This window comes from Clarias gariepinus, chromosome 9, assembly GCF_024256425.1.
Source record: "Clarias gariepinus isolate MV-2021 ecotype Netherlands chromosome 9, CGAR_prim_01v2, whole genome shotgun sequence".
In the NCBI taxonomy this organism is placed as follows: Eukaryota; Metazoa; Chordata; class Actinopteri; order Siluriformes; family Clariidae; genus Clarias; species Clarias gariepinus.
In genome coordinates, this window is record NC_071108.1 from 8,577,979 (window position 1) to 8,603,021 (window position 25,043).

At 37.1% G+C, this 25,043-nt stretch overlaps 1 protein-coding gene across 1 annotated transcript; it reads left to right on the forward strand.

Moving 5' to 3' along the window:
* ift81 (intraflagellar transport 81 homolog) lies at positions 1-24,959 on the forward strand. The gene is made up of 18 exons (XM_053504931.1): positions 1-484; positions 2,636-2,739; positions 3,669-3,849; positions 4,434-4,523; positions 4,999-5,064; positions 5,199-5,309; positions 5,496-5,580; positions 5,937-6,100; positions 7,463-7,555; positions 8,579-8,722; positions 14,455-14,604; positions 18,898-19,026; positions 19,997-20,086; positions 20,862-20,948; positions 21,062-21,133; positions 21,237-21,322; positions 22,625-22,670; positions 23,327-24,959. Exons 1-18 carry the CDS (start codon positions 341-343, stop codon positions 23,507-23,509), a joined length of 2,025 nt encoding a protein of 674 aa, XP_053360906.1. The 5' UTR covers positions 1-340; the 3' UTR covers positions 23,510-24,959.
* The last annotated feature ends 84 nt before the right edge of the window (positions 24,960-25,043 follow it).

The following is a 25,043-nucleotide window of genomic DNA, read 5'->3' on the forward strand; positions in this document are numbered from 1 at the left end:
CAACAGTTTTTCGGTTTCTAGGCAGTTTTTATGACGCCGTAGGCCGTTTGATTTTTTTTTTTTTTTTAGAAAACTGAAAGAATGTCACGTTTGCTCGTTTACTGTATTTGTATTTAAATATATCACATTTTCGATATAATTATGTTAACTACTTTATATGTGTAAACTACGTTTTTAGCCGTAGCTACTGTACATGGTTAGCGGTTGCCTCGCGACAGCTGTGTTTGTTAACAAGCTAACGGGTTAGCAAGAAGATTAGCAGAAAAGAGGTTTGTAGAGGGCAGAGCGTTTAGTATAAATAGAACCATTAATAAATAACCACATAAATAACATTTTAAAAATGAGTGAGCAACTTAAGTTCATCGTGGAACAGCTGAACAGAGAGCCATTTAAGAAGAACTTTAACTTAATCACTTTTGACTCTCTGGAGCCGATGCAGCTTCTGCAGGTTCTCAATGATGTTTTGGCTGAGATTGAGTCTAAGGTGAGACAGCTTTACGTAAATACGCTGTTGCATTAGTGTAAGGTTATTTCATATTATGTGAACAACGGGATGGATAAAGACTTTGATGTTTGGACTTTTTTCTTCTTCTTCACATAAACATATACTGAACATTAGGTTAACATTAATACACACAGAAAAAATATAGTGCATGCATGATGGATTGTGGTTGGCTAAGCTATATACCTGAAGCACAGGTAGATTAGTCAGACCTGAAGTCTTTTAATTTTTCTAGTCAAGTGTGGAGAGATGTTTGGCTTCACAGTTTGGGGAACTAGTTTTAAATGGACTTAATTGATAAGAAACCGGAAAGACTGGAGATGGCCTGCTGAACTCTTGAGTGGGGGTTTGGAGTTCAGGCCTCAGTCTGCAGAAGTGAAAGAATTGTCAAAGTTCATTATTGGTTCCTGTATCTTAATAGAACAACATGCTCCATGAGGACACTGCAAAAAGGGGCATCTTTTCTTAATTCTATGCCAATCCCTGGTGGATCAGTGGAAAGTGGCTCGCCTTGTGAAAGGCCAGAGTTTGTATCCCACCCAAGGAAGACCCCAGCCACTGGATGCAGTGCCAGTCTTAAGCCTGGATAAAATGGGAGGGTTGTGTCTGGAAGGGAATCTGTTGTAAAATCTGTAAAAAAAAAAAGGGGTGTTGTCTGGATGATAGTCCGCTGTTGACTGTTTATTTATTGTCAGTTTCATTGATTAGAATTTAAGGGGGCACTAAGTTTTTCTCATGTTATTTGAACGTTGCCATGCCTTTATGCCCGTAAAACAACCCCCTCATTGCAGCATGGGAACACTTCCTTTAAGGCATTCCAATATCCATGAATATACCTACAAACAGCTAATTTAAGCTGAAACCCTTTTACCTAACTGGAAAATGTTAGTGTCTACTGAGCCTCTCTGGTGACATTGGGGGGAAAAAATATTCTGTGGCCAAAACCTACTAAGGCATGGGAACGAGATACTATGTTGTGGGGGCAAAATAATATAAAGCATGGCCATGAGATCCTACTGTATACTTGATATACACTACCGTTCAAAAGTTTGGGGTCACTTGCTAATTTCTTTGTTTTTGTTTAGTGATTTATTTTCTACATTCTACAACAATACTGGGAATTTTAAAACTATAAAATAACACATATGGAATTAGGTAATTACATAACAACAACAGTTGTTATTTTAATACACTGAGGTCAGCCTTTCTGTAATAGTTCTTGCAAGAACAGTATTGTCAAGTGCATTTGCAAAATCCGTCACGCACCATAATGAAACTGGCTCTAATGAAGCCCATCCCAGGAGGAAGAGACTAAAACCTACCTTTGCCGCAGACGAGAAGTTCATTTAGAGTTATCAGCCTGAAAAATGACCAATTAACAACACCTCAGATTAGAGGCGTTATGAAGTCTTTACAGAGCATAAGTAGCAGACACATCTCAATATGAACTGTTCAAATGAGATTAATGCATTTTTTGGACAGCTTCAGCATTCTTTTACAATGTAGAAAGAAATAAAAATCAGAAACAATCATGAAGTTAGAAAGTGACCCCAAACTTTTGAACGGTAGTGTATGGACTGTAGGTTAATCACAGTTAATACATATTTAGATATTGCCTTTAATACTGCTTTTAACTTTCTGAACCTTTCATGCATCACTCATTTCACCCAGTTATAATTTACCATGTTATTTAAACACAGGGAGGAGGAGAGACATATATTTTTGCTGAGCATCATCAGTTATGCTGGTGGATCTCAGTTTTTTGTAATACAGTAGCATACCCATAATGCAAAAAATAAATAGATAAATCAAATAGATAAATAAATTTTTTTCTCCCTTATTTATATACGGCAATATGGGAGAACTTGTTTATCTTCAGTAACAGATGTAATGGGGTGGCATTACTGTACAGTATATCAAATGGCACCATGCACACATTCTCACAACTGTGCAGACAGACAGCAACCTGAGCTCAGGATCGGACCATTGCTGGGAGAATGCAACGCTATCTATTGTACCACCCCAAACTTTTGACATCCACGATTTTCTTTCCACAATATCCACATTTAAGAATGACATATTATTTATTTGTTCTTTTGTTCTACTCTTTGTATTTATTGTTCTATATTTCAGCCATCACTTGATATCCGAGAAGAAATGCCTGAGCAGACTGTCAAAAGGATGTTCACCTTGTTGGGGATGCTGAAATACAAACCACCTGGTGGCTCATTTGATGTGTAAGTTAAGGAACAAAAGCCCTAACCCTGTTATAATGTGTAAATATGGTAAGGGATAAGCATTTCTCAGTATCACAGGATAGCATGTTTTGTAGGTGTCTTCAGTGTCAGTGCTTTGCAACAGTCAGAAGTTCCTTGGAAGTTTTCTGATGCAACAAAGTCGTTTGGAAGAAGTAGTTTTTCAGTATTGTGACAAGCTGCATTTTTTTCTGTCTTAACATCAATAGGGTAGTTGTTGAGGGGGAAACTGTTTAATCGCTGCCATAATTTAAGTGGGTAACCGGTTATTAGGTGGTTATAAATGCATTAAAAGTAGGGCTGAACGATTTGATAAATCACACAGATTGCGATTAAAAGGGTCATATTGACTACTACAGTAAATGTATCTTTTTTTTTTGTTTAAACGTATTTATCTAGGCTAACAGCAAAAACCGCACAAATGATCTCGTTAAGTGGATGTTTTATACACACTCACATTTCATACAAACTTAGCTGCTTTGCGACAATGTAAATTGTTAAAAGCACTATACAAATAAAGTTGAATTGAATTGAATGTTTGCCGATATTTATTTATCACATAAAAAAATATAAAATTAAATGTAATTTATCACACAAAGGTTTATATTGCGATTTAGAATTTGATGCAATTAATTGCAGTATGATTGACGGTTCTTTTATAAATAATTAGATCATGGTAAATTGATTTTACCAATTGATTTATGACTAGTAAAATAAAACACTTTGGGACATGCTGCCATTGAGAAAATATCATTCAATGTTTCATACAAATGCCAGCAGAACATAAAGTAAAAATGTTTATAACTCTATACTCTAACTTGACCTAAACAGAGGAGAGTGTAAATGTAAATAGGCCAGATTTTGCTTCTCTTTTCACTGAGCCTGAGTTTCTGTTCATCTCTGCTTCCCAGGAGCAGTTTTCGTCAGGGACTGGTGACGGGCAGTAAACCGGTGGTGCACCCCATCCTGCACTCGCTGCTCCAAAGAGTTCCTGAGTTAAAGAAAAGGGCCTATCTTGCCCGCTTCCTTGTCAAGCTGGACGTGCCCACAGAGTTCCTGGCTGATGAGGTCATTGCTGAGGTCTACCACCAGGTCTGTGTTTATTTTGGGGTCTAATATTACATTAATAATCGGAATAATATGCCAGTCAGATATATATATATATATATATTTTTTTTTTTTTTTTTTATCATCATCCAACCAGTGTAAACTTTTGATAGTCTGTTTAGTGGGACAACATTAGTCATGTAAAACTTTACTAAAAATAATTTTTCTGTCCATGTTTGCCCCACTTGACTTGACAAGGTTCAAGGAGAGTGAATAAAGAGGCATTAAAATGTTTTTTTTTCATTCTTTTTATTTCATTCATTGAAGATGTAAGTGCACATCTTGTCAGATTAGTGTCCAAGTCCAAGTTGAAATCTTTAATCAGAATGAATGGTCCATGTAACCGCAGATAGTGTTTGGCTAATTCTAAGATCTAATTTGTGCTAAATAAAATCACCAGCATTAAGTGTATTACAGTTTATATGACAGCAAACTGTTTAAACTTTTTTTTATAAAATAATAAATTGATGGCATTATTTTTGTCCTCATATTGTAGTTTTTTTAGCTGTCTTATATTTTTTTGATATTTCACACATATTCTGTGTGAATCTTTCCTATTATCTGTATAGTATGAAGAGTTGGTAGAAGGATTTAAGAACTTCCATAAAGAGTGTGAACAGCTAAGGAACTTTGGATTTTCTGCAGCGGAGATTCGAAGGGTAAGAGACATTTACCCTTTTTTTACTACTTATTCATAGTACCATTTATACAGTTTAACAGCGGTAATGTAATGTAAAATAAAGGAAACTTTTATTTCCTGTAGGGAATAAAATAATACCATTTGAATAGTGTTTTAAATAAACACCCCTGCCTTCTTGTTACTAGAATAGCAAATAGAGATATAGAATAATAATTTAACGAGGTTACTGTTTTATTCTGTAATTTTTATGAATAATCCTACAGTCATCTTTCATTTTAACTGGTTATTTTTTACACCAATTCATATTTCAATGTGCTGCATTTCTGGTAGTCTAGTTGAACTTAATGTTTAACATTTTTGTAAAAAAAAGAAAGAAAGTTTATTTATTTATTTTTCATACACCTTCTTCCCCGTGGCCCATTTAAAGAACTTTTATAACTAAAGAAGTTGTATCTTATTGGGGAAAAAAACAATAATGGAATTTGTTACTGCAGGACATATCAGATATGGAAGATGAGAAGGATCAGCTGATTAAAAGAGTGGAGCGTCTAAGAAAGCGGGTAAAATTTCCGATTTGTACCAGTTATAAATTTTGTGTCTCTATAAGGAATAAATTCGATTATATTCAACGTGAGACAGGCTTTGAGACTGCGTTCAACCTTAAGAAGTGTGTATGACTTTATTTGTCCACAAGGTGGAGTGTGTGTCTAACCATCAGCGCATGCTAGAGGTGGCCAGGCAGCTTCGGGTGGAAAAAGAGAGAGAGGAATCTTTGGCTCATCAAAAACAGGAGCAAAAGAACCAGGTAACTAAGGGCTCCTCATTTTTTCCTCTTACAAACAGTTCTAATTCTAAATTTTTTAAAAATCAAAGCTTTCAGTGTTTATGTGGAACATTAAATAAAGTCACCTATATAGATTAATAGGTGCATCTTTCCAAGCCAATTTTTGAAAGTGTATTACACATGCAATATGTTCGTTATGTATTTCAGCTATTCCAGGCTGAACAGAGGAGGCAGAGGTGTCAACTCCAGCTGAAAGACTTGCGACAGGCAGCAGCAGATGCCAAGCCTGAGAGTGAGTGGACCATGGAAAAATCTGTGTGTCCTGGTAGTGCATGACAGAGGTCAAATAAACGTCATGTGCACAGGCATCCTATTAAACAGAATACTCCTTTTAAACATGTCAAGCCCTCATATGATGTTTTTATAGCTATCACACACATTTTAATTCTCCGGTGTGAATTGTAATTTTCCAGATCACTAGATTTTCTTATTTGGATTTTTTTCCCCCAGCAGTTTGTCTGTGATAATATTTATCTCTAAAATTAGCAGAAGTGTTATTTTGCAAATGAACTGTCTGCACTGCTTACATAGTGTGGCATGTGGGAGTGTGTTGTGAGGGCTTAGTGGCAAAAGACTTTTCTATTGCAGGCCTGGTGAAGAGACTGGAGGAGGAAATTAAGTTCAACTCCTACATGGCTTCAGACAAGCTGCCCAAAGAGCTGGAGCGCATCCGCAGCAAAGTGCACTACCTGCAGAAGGTGGAGTCCAAGCCAGCCATGGGTCACGCCGAGCTAGACGAGCTGGAGGAAAAGGTCACATTTCACTGCATGTTTTATCCCCGCGTTTAGTTCAGATCTCAGCACAATACCTACTGCCATTCACACACAGAACATAGCAGTGTACAGTTTCTTAACTTTCCCTCTTTATACCACCACAGTGTATTTGAAATGAGGCAAACAAGATGTGACCCAAGTGATTAACAAAATTATCTATTTTTTCAACAAAGCTTCTCCTTTTTCACAGGCTCAAAAGTAATTGGATAAACTTCCAGTCAATGACTGCCTAAAGTCTGGAACTCAGACTTCAACTGTTTCCTCTTTTGTAACGTTTTGCCAGGCCTTCTTTGCTGCAGTTGTTTGCAGTTTGCTGGATGTTTTGGGGTTTCAGTTTTATCACCAGTAAGTGACGAGCTTGATCAATGGGGATGAGGCCAGGTGACTGACTCAAGCATTTTTAAAAAATATTTATCTTTATTTGCCTTATAAAGCTCTTTGGTTGCATGTGTGGTTCATCATTATCCATCTACTGTGAAGGTCCGTCCTACTGTATCAGTTTTGAATAGTCTGACTGAATGTGACCAAAAGTACAGCTGTATACATTTCGGAATTCATCTACTTCTTTCAGCTGTCACAACATCAATAAACAACAGTGACGCAGTTCCATTCGAAGCCAAACTTGCCTATACCATAACATTGCACTCACCATTTTTCCATACTGTATTCTTCTCGTCCCATTATGATAATACAAGGTAATCTTGTTCCATGACTGGGCAGGTATTTTAAATGTTTTCTTTCAAAGTCTAATCCTATCCTAATGTTCTTGAGGTTAACTGTCTGTATTTACATTTATGTAAGCATCTCTTTGAAAATGATGGTGTTCAGAGTGCTTTTGACTTTTCCCACTTTAATCTATTATCCACTTTAGTTTTCTTACAGTATGTGGTTTTTAAGGCCCTTTGGTGTTGCTGAGCATGCCGTTGGGTTCATTGTCATAAATTTTTACCAATTGTAATGTTTCCACTTTCTCTCTGAAAAGCCTTTTTTTCAGCTCCTCCCTCATTAATGACCTGCATATAAAACATTCCCTTGTTGCTACAGTACCAACCACTTGGAATGGCCACGAATTTTCTTTATTAATTTGTCTTGCTTTAATTCTTAATCAGCTATTGCAATAGATTGATTGCTCATTTCAAATCCATTGTGGAGGTGTACAGCAGCGAAATTACAGAAATTGTGTCCTTGTTCAAATATTTATGGACCTAACTGCGTATGGTTAATTTCCCAGTGTTCTCCAAGTCATTTAATTTCCTATTAGTCAGTTTTACTTCTTTTAGTTTTCTTATTTTTTTCCATTGGGCCTTAGACCAAATTATTTTTGTTTCTTCTGCTGATCAGATAAAAGAGCTAAATCGGATGAACCAGGAGATGGAGAAAAAGATGTCCAGGTCTGACCCAATGGATGATAACCTTACTTTGTACAGACAGCAGGTATGAACATTTGTGTCTCTCATTACTATCTGAAAAGGAACTAATGCAAACAACAGCTGTGTGAAACCCTTTTACCTAAAGAACTTTTAATAGAGGTATAAGGGTGGTTGATAGATTCTGTCAAAATACGCAGTCACTGGATACTTTATATGTAACACCATACTAATACTGTGTCTGAGCTCCTCTTTGCTCTCCAAACAGTCTCAATTGTCCATGGGATGGATTCCCACGGAAGCATTTCTTTCATCTTAAAAGCGCTCTGTTGGATTCAGGTTTGGTGCAAGCTGAGGCCACTATTGTAAACTGAGCTCACGGTTATGTTCAAGGTACTGGTTTGAGATTTGTGCTTCATTAAATGGCAGATTATTATGCAAGTAGCCTTTTAAGATTCAAGTGTTAAACTGTGGTAGTAAATGGGTGCAACAGTAATAAAATAAGCTGTGGCATTCAACTTATTCGCGGGTAGTGTCCAATAAGGAATGTAACGTTTGCCCCTCAAAAAAATCAGCTTACTATTACATCACCAGCCTGAACAGGTAAAACTAGGCAGTTTTAGGCTATAAATTCATATAATTCACTTAATCCCAAATTCTGACCCATCATCTGCATGTTGAAGAGGATCTGAACTGTCTTGTTTTGGAGAGCCTGTCCTCACTATAGCCTTAGACTCCAGTTTTGGGTGGCTGGAGGTGTTTCTTATAAAGTGTCCACTACGTGTAAAAATAAGTGTTTTGAGTTTTGTTCCTGTGCTGGGAAATGTTATTTCTTTTTCTTGTTATTTGCAGATACACTATAGATGTCATTTTGCTGAGATTCGGTTGATACACATTTTAATTGTAATGTTGCCTTAAAACGTACTTCAGATTGACAATTTTTTTTTTTTTCATAATAGCCAAATAGCTTATTATGACTGCATAATGTGTTAATTTTTTTTCGATTGGCAAAAATGTTGTTAAATAAATAGATGATACCACACTCATCAGTGTCATCGGTGGAAACACTTAAAAATGTACTGTTTAATAGGCCTCCATCATAGCACGCAAGAAGGAGGCAAAGGCAGAGGAACTGCAGGAGTCCAGGGAGGAGATGGCTGCCATAACAAGAGAGCTGAGCGCTAAGAGTCAAGCTGTGGGGCAGGGAGGAGTTGAGATCATCCGCTTAGATGAGGTATGTTTTTTAAATACAGTAAATTTTAAACAAACTAAACTCACTCCTCTTAAAGCAGACCAAAATGTAGACCAACAGAAAAGTTTTCTTTTTGTTTTTACACTTTAGTTAATTTGAAAGATTTTCCCCCTTCTGGTCTGCTTCAGCTCTGTGGCCTTGCCCTCTTTCAGTTAAAACTAGAATTACTTTTGTTCTTTCAATCTTTTATTGTTTTGGAATTGCAATAATTTACAGAATTAACGTATAAATACAAGATAGACTCTACGAATTACACTTCAGAATTACTCTTGCCAAGGGTGCTTATGCTAGTCTTGGTACTGGAACTAAACATGGTAGTACAATTCTTAATTTCTAGATACAAGAGCAGAAGTTTAAGCATACTGTCAAATTTAGATAGCATAATCAATGTAATCAACGTAATAATAGTCAGTGTATAGTATAATACAGTATAATGATATTAACTGTTTAGTCAATAATAATAGCTTTGAGGATGCTGGCAGAGAAGTACAGAGAAGGTAACAGGGAGTTGCATTGTGTCTTTTTAGATTTAGAGAAAGCGTATGACAGGGTGCCAAGAGAGGAGCTGTGGTATTGTATGAGGAAGTCTGGAGTGGCAGAGAAGTATGTTAGAGTGGTGCAGGACATGTATGAGAGCTGTAAGACAGTGGTAAGATGTGCTGTAGGTGTGACAGAAGAGTTTAAGGTGGAGGTGGGTCTGCATCAAGGATCGGCTCTAAGCCCCTTTTTGTTTGCTCTGGTGATGGACAGGATGACAGATGAGGTAAGACAGGAGTCCCCATGGACTATGATGTTTGCAGATGACATTGTGCTCTGTAGCGAGAGCAGGGAACAGGTGGAGGAAAATTTGGAGAGGTGGAGGTATGCTCTGGAAAGCAGAGGAATGAAGGTTAGCCGCAGCAAGACGGAATACATGTGTGTGAATGAGAGGGACCCAGGAGGATCGGTGAGGCTACAGGGAGCAGAGGTAAAGAAGGTGCAGGATTTTAAGTACTTGGGGTCAACGGTCCAGAGCAACGGAGAGTGTGGAAAGGAGGTGAAGAGGCGGGTACAGGCAGGTTGGAATGGGTGGAGAAAAGTGTCAGGTGTGTTGTGCGATAAAAGAGTATCAGCGAGAATGAAAGGAAAGGTGTACAGGACAGTGGTGAGACCAGCGATGCTCTACGGCTTAGAGACAGTGGCGCTGAAGAAAAGACAGGAGGCAGAGTTGGAGGTAGCAGAGCTGAAGATGTTAAGGTTCTCTTTGGGAGTGACAAGGATGGATAGGATTAAGAATGAGTTTATCAGAGGGACAACCCACGTTAGATGTTTTGGAGATAAAGTCAGAGAGGCCAGATTGAGGTGGTTTGGGCATGTTCAGAGGAGAGATGGTGAATATATCGGTAGAAGGATGCTGAGGTTGGAACTGCCAGGCAGGAGGTCTAGAGGAAGACCAAAGAGGAGATTTATGGATGCAGTGAGAGAGGACATGAAGTTAGTTGGTGTGAGAGAAGAGGATGCAGAGGATAGGGTTAGATGGAGGCAGATGATTCGCTGTGGCGACCCCTGAAAGGGAACAGCCGAAAGACAAAGAAGAAGAAGAGTCAATAATAATAGCTCCTTGAAATAGTGGTGACATTATTGCCACACTTGAATACCATAATTACAACCAAAGAAATTTGCATCTAGGTAACACAATTAAAAAAAACTGCCATTTATCAACACTCTAATGAGAAAAAATGCTGCTGAGCTGCATGGATTGTAGAGTGACTACAAAACAAAAACAAACAAATGTAATATTCAGCAGTACTATCAGGGCCTTAGTAGAGAAGTTTCACATTCTCATATTCCCCTCCCTCATACTGAAAGGAGTCCAAAGATTACAGTTTCAAAACGGCAAACTTTAGTTAAATCTTGTGGTTTCACCATTTTAAGATCAACAGTGAGACACCAGCTCTATTAATAGAACCTTTTTGGACAAGGTCCACAAAAGAAACTTCTCTTGAGACCAAAAAACACATCTCATCTGGATTTCATCTGGAATTTGCCAAGGAACATTGGGATTACAACTGGAAATGTCTGTCGGGGTCAAATTGAGTTAAAAACGTTTAGCTTTTTGGCTGTAATTTTTGGTGAAAAAAATAATAATAATATGGATTGCATACAAAAGTCAGCACCACATACAATAGGTAAAATACCCTTGTAGTTCTTTCATGTTTTGTCTTTGTTTTATTGCCAGTAGTCTGGGACTTTAGTTACGGTCAGTGGCAAGACATGATTAGAAGCACAAGACATGACATGACACATGACATGATTAGAATGTCCAACAAGACATGATTAGAAGCACCTGTCAAAACTAAATAATACTGCAAATTGTTGCAGCAACACAAAATCACAATGGCCTTCTCAAATAAAGAGGTAACCCTATGATTCTTGATTGGTTGGAAATTTTCTGAATGGATGGGAAGTCCAAGATCCCTCTGCAAGTTTTCTTGAACTTTGTTAAATACTTGTGTTGTCATTGTACCAAAATGCTGAAAATTACTGAAATATTGAGTGCCTTTTGAAAAATTTTGAAATATTGAGTGCCTTTTTTAAAAAAAATCTGCATTATTATAAAAATGTGTTACTAAAGGGAAACGTTTTTGTTCCTAAAATTGGTTTAACAAAAAAATGCAAATTTGAATGTGTTTAACAGGACTTTTAAATCAAAAAGTGTGCTAAACAGAAAAAAGAGCTGTGAATTCTAGAGTAAGATTAAACTTTTATCCTAACTGCACTCCATTTAGTCTAAAGGTTACAATGTTACCGATATCACACTGCTGTTATATGTGCTCTGTACTATACTGGATGTCTGATATGGAATCTGCACATCATCCTAAATAGCATTGTGGTGTTAATATTCCTGTCTCTGCTTTTTGTCTATATCCTCTCATGCTGCTGGTCTTTTGGTTTGTCTGTCTGTCTGGGTGGCTGGTAGATTCCAGCATGGCCTTGTGCAGTGGGATGGGATACTGAAGAGATAGAGAGGCACACAGGCCAAAATAGCCCCACCTTGTCTTTCCACTTGCTTCAGTCCTGTCATCCCTGTTTGATAAGAAACTCTTCTGCATGTGGCTTCTTCAACCCAAGGATGGGTGCAAGGGCACACTAGCCATGCATAAGTGACAAAAGATAATCAGAAACTGGGAGGTACTCTAGTTCCTGTGTGTTTTTTTTTGTTTTTTTTTTTACCATATCATTCTCAAAAAATTTCCCACCAACACAAAGTGTTTTATTTCCCCAAAACCATATAGCTTTTGAAAAAAACAGCCCAAAATTGATTGCTTCACTTTTCAATGAACACACCTCACAGAATCGGTGTTTGTCAGTGTGTGCATCTGTGGAGGATGTTTAAGAAAGAGCTCTGGAATAGATTATGCCCTTGTATGGTCATACAATGGCACAGCACTGATTTAAAAAAGGAGAGAGCGCAGCACATGGGGTTCGTAGCTAATAGCTGTTGTAATGAAACCGACATTTAATAGATCAGTGTAAATAGAGCAAGCCTTTCAAACAGCAGCTGGTCCATATCCTAAAATCAGTGTGTGTGAATGTGAGTGCTCTGCATTTTCCGGTCCCCCTTTTTTTTCTTTTTTTTTTTCGGCTCACATAGTAACAATAAATTGTGAAAGGGAAGGAGCTGTGCTTTGTTTCAACTTTTAAGCATCTTGAAATCTAATCTTTTAAGGGTTTTGATTTAATCAGATGAAAAATTTTATTAAATTGTACATTTTTATTTTATGCCACTTTAAAGCAGAATATTCTTTTATTTTTTTGTTTTAACACAGGTCAAGCATTATTAGTTATATGGACGAAACAAAAAGATGAAGAATTGTTGTGAATTAATAAATAAATGAAGCATTCATTCATGCTTGCTTTAAAGTGGAAGAACAAGGAGTTAGCTTTTTTTTTTCTTTTTTTTTTTTTTCAATTCCACATAACAGTGTTCATCCTATTATTGAGAGATCTTGTGTTCAAATGTCGACAATGCTGCTGCTATTGGTGGTAGGAGCTAAGGGAGCAGGATTGCCCATGCTCCCTTTGTGGGAGGAATGAGATACTCTGCCCTGTCTGCCCCATGGACACTAGCTAATCGCAGCTGTCTGTGAGCTCATACTGTATATGTGAAAGAGTACGGAAATCACTTTTTGCGTACTCTGTTATGTTGCTTTGTGATAAAACAGGAAAAAATACTTTAAATTATTTTTATACTTTAATTTTCACATTTAAGAGAATGTCAGAGTTAAAGCAGGTGGTAAAATTTATGATGATAAAACATTTGACTCTCACTATAACTTTTCTGACACTATCGTCACTGTTCACCTTGCCTAACAGCTGATTCAGTTACAACTGTAGGCCCATTTGTTTCTTCTGTATTTTCTGCATTAGGCTGAAAAAGTAACCCCGCTTTGTATGTTTGTTCACTTTTGAATGCAGCACTTGCTAACAATGATTTATTTGCCCTTAATGCCTCTACATTTTTTTTTTCCATTTCACTGTGATGATTACCTACCAACGCATGTGGTGACTAATTTAGCCACTGTCACTTGATGGCCATTTGTAATGAGAGAAAACAAGGGAACACTACCCAGCACAATTGTTGCCTATAATCCCTCCAACCTTGTCTGCCCTTGATGTCCCGAAATACACAAAGGGTAAACTCTGACACACAAGCTCCACATTCTCTGAGCGACACACGACACACTGTGATTTTTCTCAGGTTGCTTTATACATGTATAGCTGGCAGTAGTGACAGCAGGGTGGTCCAAGCGATGTTCTTTAGCAGGAACTGAACGATGACGAAGGCGCTTTGTACCCCTGGCCATGTGCCTACAGTATCAAGTTACTTTGGTCACAAACTGAGGAGACATCCCTTAGGGACACAACTTCACTGCCAGATACTAAAAAAAACATAAAAATAAACTCCTATCCCCAATCCCCTACCACCAGCACAAATCTGATTTCATTTAGTCTGTATTTTTAAAGCTCCATTCTAGCTATGTAAAGAATATAACACAATGTCAGTCCCACCTAAAATGTTTTATTTTGCTTATACCACAACATTTTGACAGATTTATCTTGTCACGTTAGAGAGCAAACAGAAGATCTTCTGTCCTTTCACTAGTTAAGCCTTACTGACTATTGTAAAGTGCACACGAAGCGATTCCTGCCCTGAATATTACATAAATGTTTTCTTATGGAAAAGTTCAGTGTATATAAAGTAACTTCCTCGGTTGAATAACAAGATGTTGGTGTATCTGGGAATTATTGTCCTTATATGACTTTAGAAATGATGACATTTTAGGACAACTGCATTAATATAACCTTATTAAAGACAATTAATTTATATTTTCAACCAATCAGTTTTGAGAATTTAACAGTGCTGTAAAATATGTTGGGGTATTTTCCAAAAAGACAATAAGGGTTTAATCCTACATTCCAGTCTTTATAAGTAAAGACTCTCATATAGGATGCGTGCATGCATATGTGTGAGCCTGATGTTTATTCTCATTGGAATGTTTCTCTTGTGGCTACCTGCTTATTACTTATAGCACAGCACTTTTACATATGACATGGTGGAATTTATTTGCCAATTATTATAATTTTTTTAATAAATGCTTTTCAAATCTAAACTTAGTTCATTGTCCCTTATGGTTTTTGATTTCTTGATTTATCATCTGTGTTGATCACAGTTCAAGAGGTACGTTGCCAAGATGCGGGGCAAGAACATTGTATATAAGAAGAAGCGGCAAGAGATAGCAGAGGTTAAGGCTGAGTTTGGTGTTCTACAGAGGACAGAGGAAGTCCTTCGCCAGCGCCACACTGCTCTACAACAGCACCTGGTATGACCATTGACTTTTGCTTGTTCCTTACAATTCCACATCCATCAGCTCCATCAATATCAATATTTTTTTTACATCACTTTTATACAAACCTTATTTTATTCCTAGCTCTTCCTTTTTTCTCTCTTTTTCCTTCCGTCATGTTTAATTCTATATATTAATTTATGAAAAGTTGGAATTTAATTACATTTGCTTAAAGTATGTCTGAATATCAGCCTAAAAGGGTGAGAAAGGATTATCACAATCCGCCCGCACACCACACACTTTTTTTTTTTTTTTTTAAAGCACTTTTCATCTGTGCTATAAGTCAAGACAGTACATTTTAGGCACTTTCCTGAAAATGAAGGTAAATCAGTTTCTTTGAACCACCCTTAAAATGAAAGTTTATAGGTAGTTTTGGAGGAAAACTTTTATTTTTGTTAAACACATTCATGAAATCCTCAGGCGCCTTGCTTTGTGTGTAAATTAATCTCTGTTCAAGTGTACATTTAAATTTCTCTTATAAAGTCGTACTTTAAACAATTGTTAGGTAAGCAGTTGAGTAATATATGGCAGGATATTCCATTATAGTCAAGTGGAGATTGTGTTAATGAAGTAATAGCAATAAAAGGAAATAATGCTACAGAATGCAAAGACATCCTAAAATTATGAGTGCTTTTTGACAGTAATTAGATCAACATTTAGGGCTCTTCAACTCCATTCCTGGAGGGCCAGTGTCTAGCACAGTTTATAATTCACCAACACCTAAATACACCCACTCACCCTGATAATTAACAGACTAGTTGAAGTAGCTTTGTTTGTGCAGAAGAATTACCTAACTAGACATTGGCCATCCAGCTCTGAGGATGGACCACTTATGGGTGTGACGGTCAGATGTTCAAATACTTTTTGCAATTTTATTGTATCATAGAGTAGCCATAAGTAAAAAAATATATAGCTTGCGGGATTACACTGACGCTGTCGTACATTGTTTCTTAGAGGATTCACTGCATTAAATCCAAAGCTCTTTTTGGACATGGAATATGTGAAATTGCCGACTCCATTAATCTGTTAAAGCTAAAGCTTTTTGTCATTCAGAAATGGGGCACCTTTATGTTATTTGTCCCCACATCTTCATTCAACAATACCTTCATGACAGAAAGAGTCACACACACACAACTTGCCATATTCTAATGACTCTACAGTACATAAAGTACCTGTAAGAAGGCCAGACCATTTTTTAAAATATTTTTGTGTTTGCTTTTGCACTAGAGTCCAACAAACCAAACCATGTTTGGGATTAGGTAGCAGCCAGTGTTGCCAGATCAGACTGACAAAACCCTTCCTGGGTAGTGCTAAAAAAAAAACTACCTGTTAAACGTGTGTTTGACATTTTTTGTTACCCACACATTTTCTAGCCCAACATGGTAAAACGGCACAAAGCCCAGCACTCTAGTAACATTTACACTTTTAACAAAGCGCAAGTATGAACGGCCTACAATCGTATTTGAAAATAGGCACACACAAGTTTATACTAATGTAGGACGTCATTACATATAGTGGGTCTACCAATCCTGACAGTCTAGCAGCATAACTTCAAGCTTTTCAAGTGTCTTCTCCGAGACTGTCTGGGATTGGTAGGCCCAATATATGTAATGACATCAGTATTTCAGTATCCCATAAGCTTGTGCGTGCCTATTTGTTAATATGACTGCAGGCCGTCCATACTTGTGATGTGTTAAAAGTAATCCAAAAATGTTACTAGAGTGCTAATACTCGGCTAGTGCCTCTCACACTTACCAGATGTGGCTTTTAAATACTGCATGTACCCACACACACAAACAAAATGTATGTATGTAAGTAAGTATAAGTGTGTATGTGAGTGTATATATATATATATATATATATATATACAATTGCATTGTTTGGACTGTGTTATTACTTCTGCTTTATGATGGTTGGAGCTACGCATGCTGCTCCTGTGCTTCCAGTGACCCTTCTTTACCCCATCTGCCCTCTGCACCTACTGACTCCCTGTGCTGAACTGGACCACTTCATGTTAATTTAAAAAACTTCTATTATATTGGACTTTCACCTGCACAACACACATGATGTTATAACCCAAATGAGGATGGGTTCCCTGATTGAGTCTGGTTCCTATCAAGGTTTCTTCCTATGGCCATCTCAGGGAGTTTTTCCTTGCCACCATCGTCACCCTTGTCTTGCTCATCAGAGACAATTCATTCATCATTCATTCATCTCATTATTATCTAGACACATTTTCTTTTCTAAAAAATTCTTTCATTTTTGTGAAGCTGCTTTGAGACAATGACCATTAATAAAAGCGCTATATAAATAAAATTGAATTGAATTGAATTGAATTAAATTATTATTACATGCTGTTTATTAAGCTGTGAATGAGTTCAGACATCAGTCCTTTAAGCACCCAACAGCTGTGAGATTCAAACTTTTCGGTCAAAAAAAAAAACTATTTGAGCTACTAGCCTATTAAATTACAAATAAACCAAGCACAAACTGATAAATGCTTTTTTTTGCTCTTTTCTTTTTATTTAAGAACATTTAGCATTTAGCAAGAATTTGTGATTCTTTCATCTGATGCCTTTGTCCAACTTCTGTCCCTGACCCTGTCCCACAGAAGCATCCATCCCCATTCAGATTTCACTGTGTTCATATGAAGTTACAGCACCTTCCTGGAAATGACTTCACACCTTTGAACCCTCCCAGCCACGGACCTGCTGATAGCCCTTTTGACGCAGGAGATCTGAGCCAGGGCTATTTGTGAGAGCAGCATTTGCTCTCTGGCTACGTGAAAGGCTGCGCTTAGGCGGGTGGGAGAGTTTTGTGGTGGGTTGTGCGAGCCTGGACTATCGCCACCAACCCTCCTGGCAACTGTGCGCCTGTTTCCCTACTCTCTCTGGAAAGCTAATCACACTTACATATACATATGATCCATCCTTACTTTCATACAGATCACCAACAATATCTTCATGCCATTCTCGAAGGCAGTGCTGCAAAATCATAAAGCAGGTCACATGAAACACATGTGACCTGTTTTTGCTTTAGGTGATGTGTATAAGAAGCAGCAGGTCATCCGCCTGTCTATATCTAGGCTATAATGAGGGGAAGTGCAGTGAGATATACAGTACATCTCTCCTTAGAGACATATCCAAAGATCCCTGAACTTTTGAACCCAGATAGTAATGTTGTGTACGTGTCATTACCACCACTATAAGATCAACACATTTCCAGGAAAAAAATTACAGAAACCCTTTTCACTTATATTTGAAATATGAGCAATTGTGTGGTTGGTCTTTAACAATACCATGCAAGTTTTTAGAAAAATACATTGGTAAAACCCATGTCTGTCTTATCCTAAGAACATTTGTTGCTGGAGTGTAATATAGGGTTTTAATTCAAGTATAACAACTGGTCTTGGATTTTCATTAGATCTTAGTAGGTTTTCTATTCTTTTAATTAGTACAAATATGTTTTAATGACCTTACCTATGATTATCAATGCCCCCTTGCTCTACACCTTTCTCACAAAAGTTGTTCACCTTTCAATTTCTACTCACCATCCAGCTCTCCTCTGTCAACCACTGTTGACCTGTGTGACTCTAGCCAACTTAATATTTTCAAAGATTCTACTCATGCTTGCTGCATCTAAGAACAGCTTAAAATGCTTTTAGGTAATTTTTCATTCTGTTAGTCTTTCCTTATTTTTGAGCTCACTCATGTCCCAACTGTGTAATTTCACTGTAATTGACAAGGGAAAATAGTATGGAATCTCCCCTCCCTAGTTTTGCTTCTGTCCATGGATGTTTTTAGCATCATCAGGTTCTGAACTCGTGATTGACAACATTAAATGTAAATAAAAATTAATAATTATATTATGTGTTTTTAATAAGTACATTTTTATGATTGGCAAATATCCATGATATAAGAAGAATAAAACACTGGCGACGTGCTATTAAAACTTCTGTGTTTTAATTCTTGCATCAAACATAACCAAATATGCATTGATGTATCCCAGACTCTTTGGCTCATATTACAAATAGTATCTGTCTGTGTGGTGAAGAGGTGAGGGCTGACTGTGTAGACATGACTCTTCACAGAGTGCTTAACACACTCAGAGGCCTATTGTGTTCCCAGCCTTTCAGCAGCATCATACCTTTTTGCTTTTAGCACATGAGCACTGATTATACGTGCAAATGAGACTTAAATTAGTCCCTCATGGGACCTTGGATCTACACTCTAATGTAACCATTGCTTTTTTTTTTTTTTTGGTTTTCAGCAATCCCTGGAGGCTCAGAAAGGGATCTCGGGCTTCAGTGAGACCCAAGAGGAGCTGGAAAGAGTTTCTGCCATCAAAAGTGAATTGGATGAGCTGAAGGGACGCAGGTTGGACAATATGTCTGAGATGGTGAGCTGATTAAAAAAAAAACTAACAAAAAAAAAACCCATGTGCAGTTTCTATTTTCCTTGTTTTCCTTTTTCTTTACACTCTATCAAGGCTGTTGAAATTTAAATCAAGGGTAAAATTTTGAAACCTTGACATTGTCACATACGCTGTTTATTGCATCAGTTTGTGTGGTGTTCCCTTGCTTCATGTTTTTGTTCATTAATGAGCGCTTTGGGCTTATGGGAAAATGCTGCTCCCCTGATGAGTTCTGTAACTGCCCTGGCACTTTGCTTGCTTCGGGTTGCTACAGAAACTAGAAGAATAGAACTTCTTAAATCCAATGTTGGGGTTTCAAGTTGCATCAAACCCGTCAAGTTGTATATAAGGAAACAGTTCTGGTTAAAATTAAATGTTAATGCTACATTTTGAAGTTAATACATAACTGCTGCAGTTTTTGTACTTGCTTAGGTACGTGAGGTTGCGTACTTGCAATCTGTCCTTGCACAAAGCTGTACCAACTGTTGCCAGTTTGTTTGCATTTATGTTTATTATTTACCGTATATATACATTTGTGTGTGTGTGTGTGTGCGCGCAATTTGGGTTAAACGGAAGAAATATATTTTACGGTCATTTTAGAATCCAATCCATACTGAATCAACAATTTTTATTCAGTTTATTATTGGACTTTTTACATGTAATTTTTTTCAATTTTTACTAAGTTGTTACTGTATGTATATGTATAAGAAACATCTTAAAACACATGCCTTAAAATAGCTATTTGTAGAAATACAACTATTGTCAAGCTGCCATTAAAAAAATAAATCAGCATCTTCAGATTAAGAATTCAACAACACTGTGATTTAGATCCATAATAAAGCATGGGCCAGGTGAGTAGAGAAACATTCTCACTGTCCTGCACAAGGGTCTCCAAAACTAGAACTAGAATCATAATGCCAAATATTACACATAATTGTGGCCATTTGTGTTTTAGGTGAAGAAGATCAATTTAGCAATATCAGAGAAGAAATCAGCTCTATCTCCATTAATAAAGGAGCTGAGGCCTCTTCGCCAGGAGTGCCAGGTAGAAGACTAAAACTACAGGACACTTTACAACACACTTTACAACACTGCCCCTGAGAACATAAAGTAAAACTGAACATTATATAATATGTAGGTGTTTTATTAAACCTTCGGCAAAGTTTAAATAAAATCAAGGCTAGGCAAGTATTGTTTAGCTGGACCACAGTGTGCTGCTCAGGCATTTAAAAAGATGGTCATGTCACCATAGCAACCACAGCAAAGCAGTAGAACTTGAGAGGATTGGAGATACAATTGCTTTTTCACTGCAGTATTGTTTATCTGGCAGAATTTTTAAATATAAAATAAGTTGCAGCTGAAAATCTTAATCAGAGGTCCAACAGTGGGTCATTAACCAGTCTGAGATTTAAACTGACAATTATGTTTGATTACCTTCTCAGACCTAACCACTGAGCTGCCTCTACCATGATAAGCAATTACTGATGATTATCAAAATTTTTCTTTTACTTAAATGCACCATAATTCAGTTAATAAACATCTCCATCCTAGACCTCTCTGTGGTTCAGCGGACTTTTTTTAAGATTCAAAACCAAAAGGCCAATCTCAAAACTATCTTGGTGTAATGTTTGCTAGTTTAGCTTTGCCTAACTAGTTCACTTTGCCTCTTTAGGTTTCTTTAATTTATCATCAATGAATTTTTTACATTTATCCATGATTTGTTTATGCTTATTGGGTTTTCACAATACTAACATTAACCTTCACCTGGATCTGTAAAAGTTTATTATACTAACTGTAAACTTGTGTAAACTATACATCAGGAGCTTTCTCAGGAGTATGAAGAAAAAAAAGCTCTGTATGACACTTGTGCTGCTGGATTGGAAAGCAAAAGATCAAAACAGGAGCAGGTAAAGTGGTCTGTTGGAGTTGCACACACAGCTTTTGCCCATGCAGTAGTCTAAGTGTGTAGAGTCTTGCCTAAATAGCACTTTAAGTCTTTCAATGTGCTAATGTCATCTAGGAGGTCAGGTCCTTAAGGGAGGAGACATCACAGGGGGAAAACCGATATCACCAAATCAACTGCATGAAAGAGGTAATATGCACCTTTCTTAAATTAAAAAAAAAAAAACCTGTCCTTAAAATCCTGCTGTTCTCTTATTCTACTACCCCTCTCCCCACCATCCATACATTTGCAGATCGCTGAGATTCAAATGCAGCGGGCAGCAGACGAAATGAAGATCTATGTGTCCTCTGACCCGCAGACAAGGAAAAAGTCAATCAGGTATCCAAAAGCTTCACTGCTCACTCTTTACTCATTCATATTTACATTCTCTGAATGTGTATCCGAACAAAGCCACTCTGTCTGAGATTATTTTAAGTAAAATGCTCCCCATATCCTCTTGCTTTTTTTAACATAGAAATGTGGGACAGTTTTCTGTGCCTCTTATTTTAGTGGTGCTTAGAGGTGCTCCACTACCGTGTCCTATTCTTGGTTTCTTCATTACTTTCAGTCAGGCAGTCATTAGAGGACAAAAGAGGTCTTTTCTTATAGAAGTATATTTTCTTTGAGGAAATAATTAACCTCAAAGGTATGAGTCTGGCACGAAAAAGAGTGGCCTAGAATCACATCCTATGACGGAGTCAGACTTTATCAAATATATTACGCTACTAAACGTATTAGATAGTATTGAAGCCCTAAAGACAACTTAATTTAAATTGGTTAAATAACATGAATATTATTGCAATAAAATGTGTCACAGCTTAAAAATTTATTTAAAGCCAAATATTTATTTTACAACATGGAGAAGGTGAACCAGGGTTGCTTTTAATTTCTGTGTGTAAAATAATTAATTAGCTATCTAGCTTTCTAATATTTATATCAGTTGACACTAATATTTTAAATTCACACCCCAAATATAATGCACTGTTCAATCCACAACTCAAATGATGCACAACACCCTGACCACAGCTGTAATACACATCACTCAGCCCATAACTTGAATACACCACATCAACTAATCCACAACTTGAGTGCACAACATTACCCAATCCACAACTCGAAAACAGCACATCACCCAGTCGACAACTCGGCTACATTATCATATGAACAAATTGAATACAACACAATACCCACCACATCACCCCATTTATAACTTAAATACATGTCACCCAGTCTACAACTCAAATACACCACATCACCAAATTCACTCAAATACAACACTTAACCCAATCCACACCTCCACTAAAGCACACTACCTAATCTGTAACTTAAGTAAAGCACACTACCCTGTCCACAACTATAATAAATGACATCACATTCCCCAACTCAAACGCATTCTTCCTCAGTTGACACCTTCAAAAATATTTCTCTCACTGATTTATACCTCAGTCATCTTTTTCTCCAATCAACGTTAGGAAGATGGTGAATTTTTAGAACAAATACATTAATTTAAACCTGTGGGTTGCCTTTTAGTTTTAGAACTATTGCATTTTTTGCGTTTTAGAACTATTGTCAGAACTGCTTTTATATAAAGTTAATCAATTCGTATACGGATGTAAGAACTTTAACTATTCTACTTTTCAGGGAACAATACATGAAGAACATTGCAGAGCAGGAATCTTTGGGAAAGGTAAACTTTTTGGCTTCGTAAGTTGTCTGTCATATCCCTTAGCATGGTATCCTCCCTGTTCCATCTTGTGTGCTTATAGCAGGTTAATGATAGGCGACAGCAGGGGCTTGTCCTCAGCTATAATTCTGCCAAAGATTTTGGAGCATGCTGTCCTGTCACTCTGCATCATTCCTCACTTACACCAAAGCATGTGAATTATATGGCAATGATGAACAACATTACTGCTCGGCCTTACTTAGAAGGAGGACCTCCTGACATTACACTGACATGAGTTATGGTGTATTTTGTTGATTTATTTAAACTATCGTATTATAGATAGAGAGATAAATAGATACTTTATTGATCCCAATGGAAATTTCCAACATCCAGACATTTTGGATTTTGCATCTAATTTCCAACATAATAGTGTATTGTAATGTAGTAGCAATTACAGATCATTAATCATGAAGTCATAAAAAAGTCATAAGTATTTCTGGTATTCCTAAAAGATATTCATATTTTAAGAGTGATCGTCTTAAGCAAGTAGGATTACATAGTAAAATCTGAGGAAACAAAGTGGGATGACACCAGGGGAGAAATGTTTAGCAATAAAATAGGCTAAAAGGTCAATTAGAGACATGCTAACAATGCTGTTGTTTTCTTCTGCGCACTAACAGAAGCTCCGTGAGGAGCAGAAACAGGTGAAGGAGAGTCACGGCCCCAACATGAAGCAGATGCATATGTGGAAAGATCTTGAACAGCTGCTGGAGTGTAAGAAGCAGTGCAACCTGCGAGCTCGGAGCCAGGCATCCATTGGTCAGGTGATCCAGGAGAGTGGTGAGGACCGTCTGGTCCTCTAACTGAGCTGCACAGCACGTCAACGATTCAAGTTATTTTTGTGTTCGTTTCGTCATATCAAGGGTTACTTTTCAGCTATGATACAGCAATGTGTGTTCAGAGTCTATAGAAAAGTATAATGATTATGCTATCAAATGTTTCTCTCTGTCCTTCTCCCCATCAGTACAATGCTGAGGACATTTGGTCTTGTTTTACAAAATGGAGCAAAATGTCCTTTTTTGGACATAATTAGTGGGAGTTGGGAGATTTTTCATGGAGATAACCAGTGGTGCACATTGAAACTGTGTGTGTGTGTGTGTGTGTGTGTGTGAGTGAGAGAGAGAGAGAGAGAGAGTGTGTGAGAGAGTGAGAGAGATGGAACACATGTTCACAGTAGTGTTCCATGGATAAGGGGTTTAAAAAAATTCAAACAAGTCCATCGTCTCCATTTCGACGCGTCTTTAAGAATAGCCCAACAATCCATGTGTTGCGAGATAGCAGTGAACAAAGTGTTACACTTTGAACGTGCCTGCACACAGTTATTTTGGGAAGCAGCAGTCATGACCTTGGGCAGAAGAGCTGTCCAATTTAGGAATTCGGCTGGTCCTTCTTTTGTTTCCGTCACTGAGGGGCAGAGGTAATCAGCAGAGCAACATCTACAACTCCTCCCCTACCTGTTAGTGCACACTGCCTTGGGACATTTGTATAATGTAACAAGAGCTCTTTAACTGCTTAAATAATCAAATAAATTAAGTATATTGTACACAAAACCAACCAATTTGTTCTGTTGTATGCATTTTTAGTTTAGAGGATTTTGTAAAAACGAGCAGTAAGTAAACACAAGCTGTTGCAGTGTCTACACATGACCTTTTTGTATCTACACTCAATTAACACAAACATTTAACTATTACAGTTAACTGACCGTGAGTAAGGAGTAAAACATTGCATAGGAAAATAAAGCCAAATACTGTATCCCATGATGGTGGTCTGATATGAAGTGGATAAATTAAAGGTTTTACTCCCCTTATAACATGACTGTTTGCCAACAATTAGTTTTTCATTTATTAACAGATGTCATCCATTTCCATTAATAATGCTTATTTATAGTTAATTTTTATGTGAAACGTTTATGAGATTAGTTAGTTCTTTTACTACTTAGATTCTAGCAGACATAAACAGTCACTGCCTCACCAGGTTCTCTTATTTCCCCCTTTTTTAAAGTAAAAAAAACTAAATTCATATCATCTTAACATAATATGGATTCATGTTTTCGGAAAACAATGTCAGATCTTGTGTGGGATGTGGACTGGGCCAAAGTCAAAGTGTTTCACTCTTTTAAAAAATTAAATGCTCTGATATACTAAAATAATATAAGCGGAGATATCACGGAGTTTGCTAAACCAATGCTATAGGGTGAACATCAGTGAAATGTTTATTGTATTTTATTATTTTTCAAATAAATAAACTTATATACTGGATGTACTTTAATTTATTTTTCTTATACTTTCAAATAGACTGACCACATGGTAGAGATAATGAAAATGTCTAAATTGTAAT

Excerpts from the sequence above, each read along its gene's own strand:
- ift81 (XM_053504931.1), top strand. The coding sequence starts at position 341 with ATGAGTGAGCAACTTAAGTTCATCGTGGAACAGCTGAACAGAGAGCCA. Across the intron at positions 2,740-3,668 it reads CCTGGTGGCTCATTTGATGT|GAGCAGTTTTCGTCAGGGAC; the intron begins GTAAGTTAAGGA and ends TCTGCTTCCCAG. Across the intron at positions 4,524-4,998 it reads CTGCAGCGGAGATTCGAAGG|GACATATCAGATATGGAAGA; the intron begins GTAAGAGACATT and ends TTGTTACTGCAG.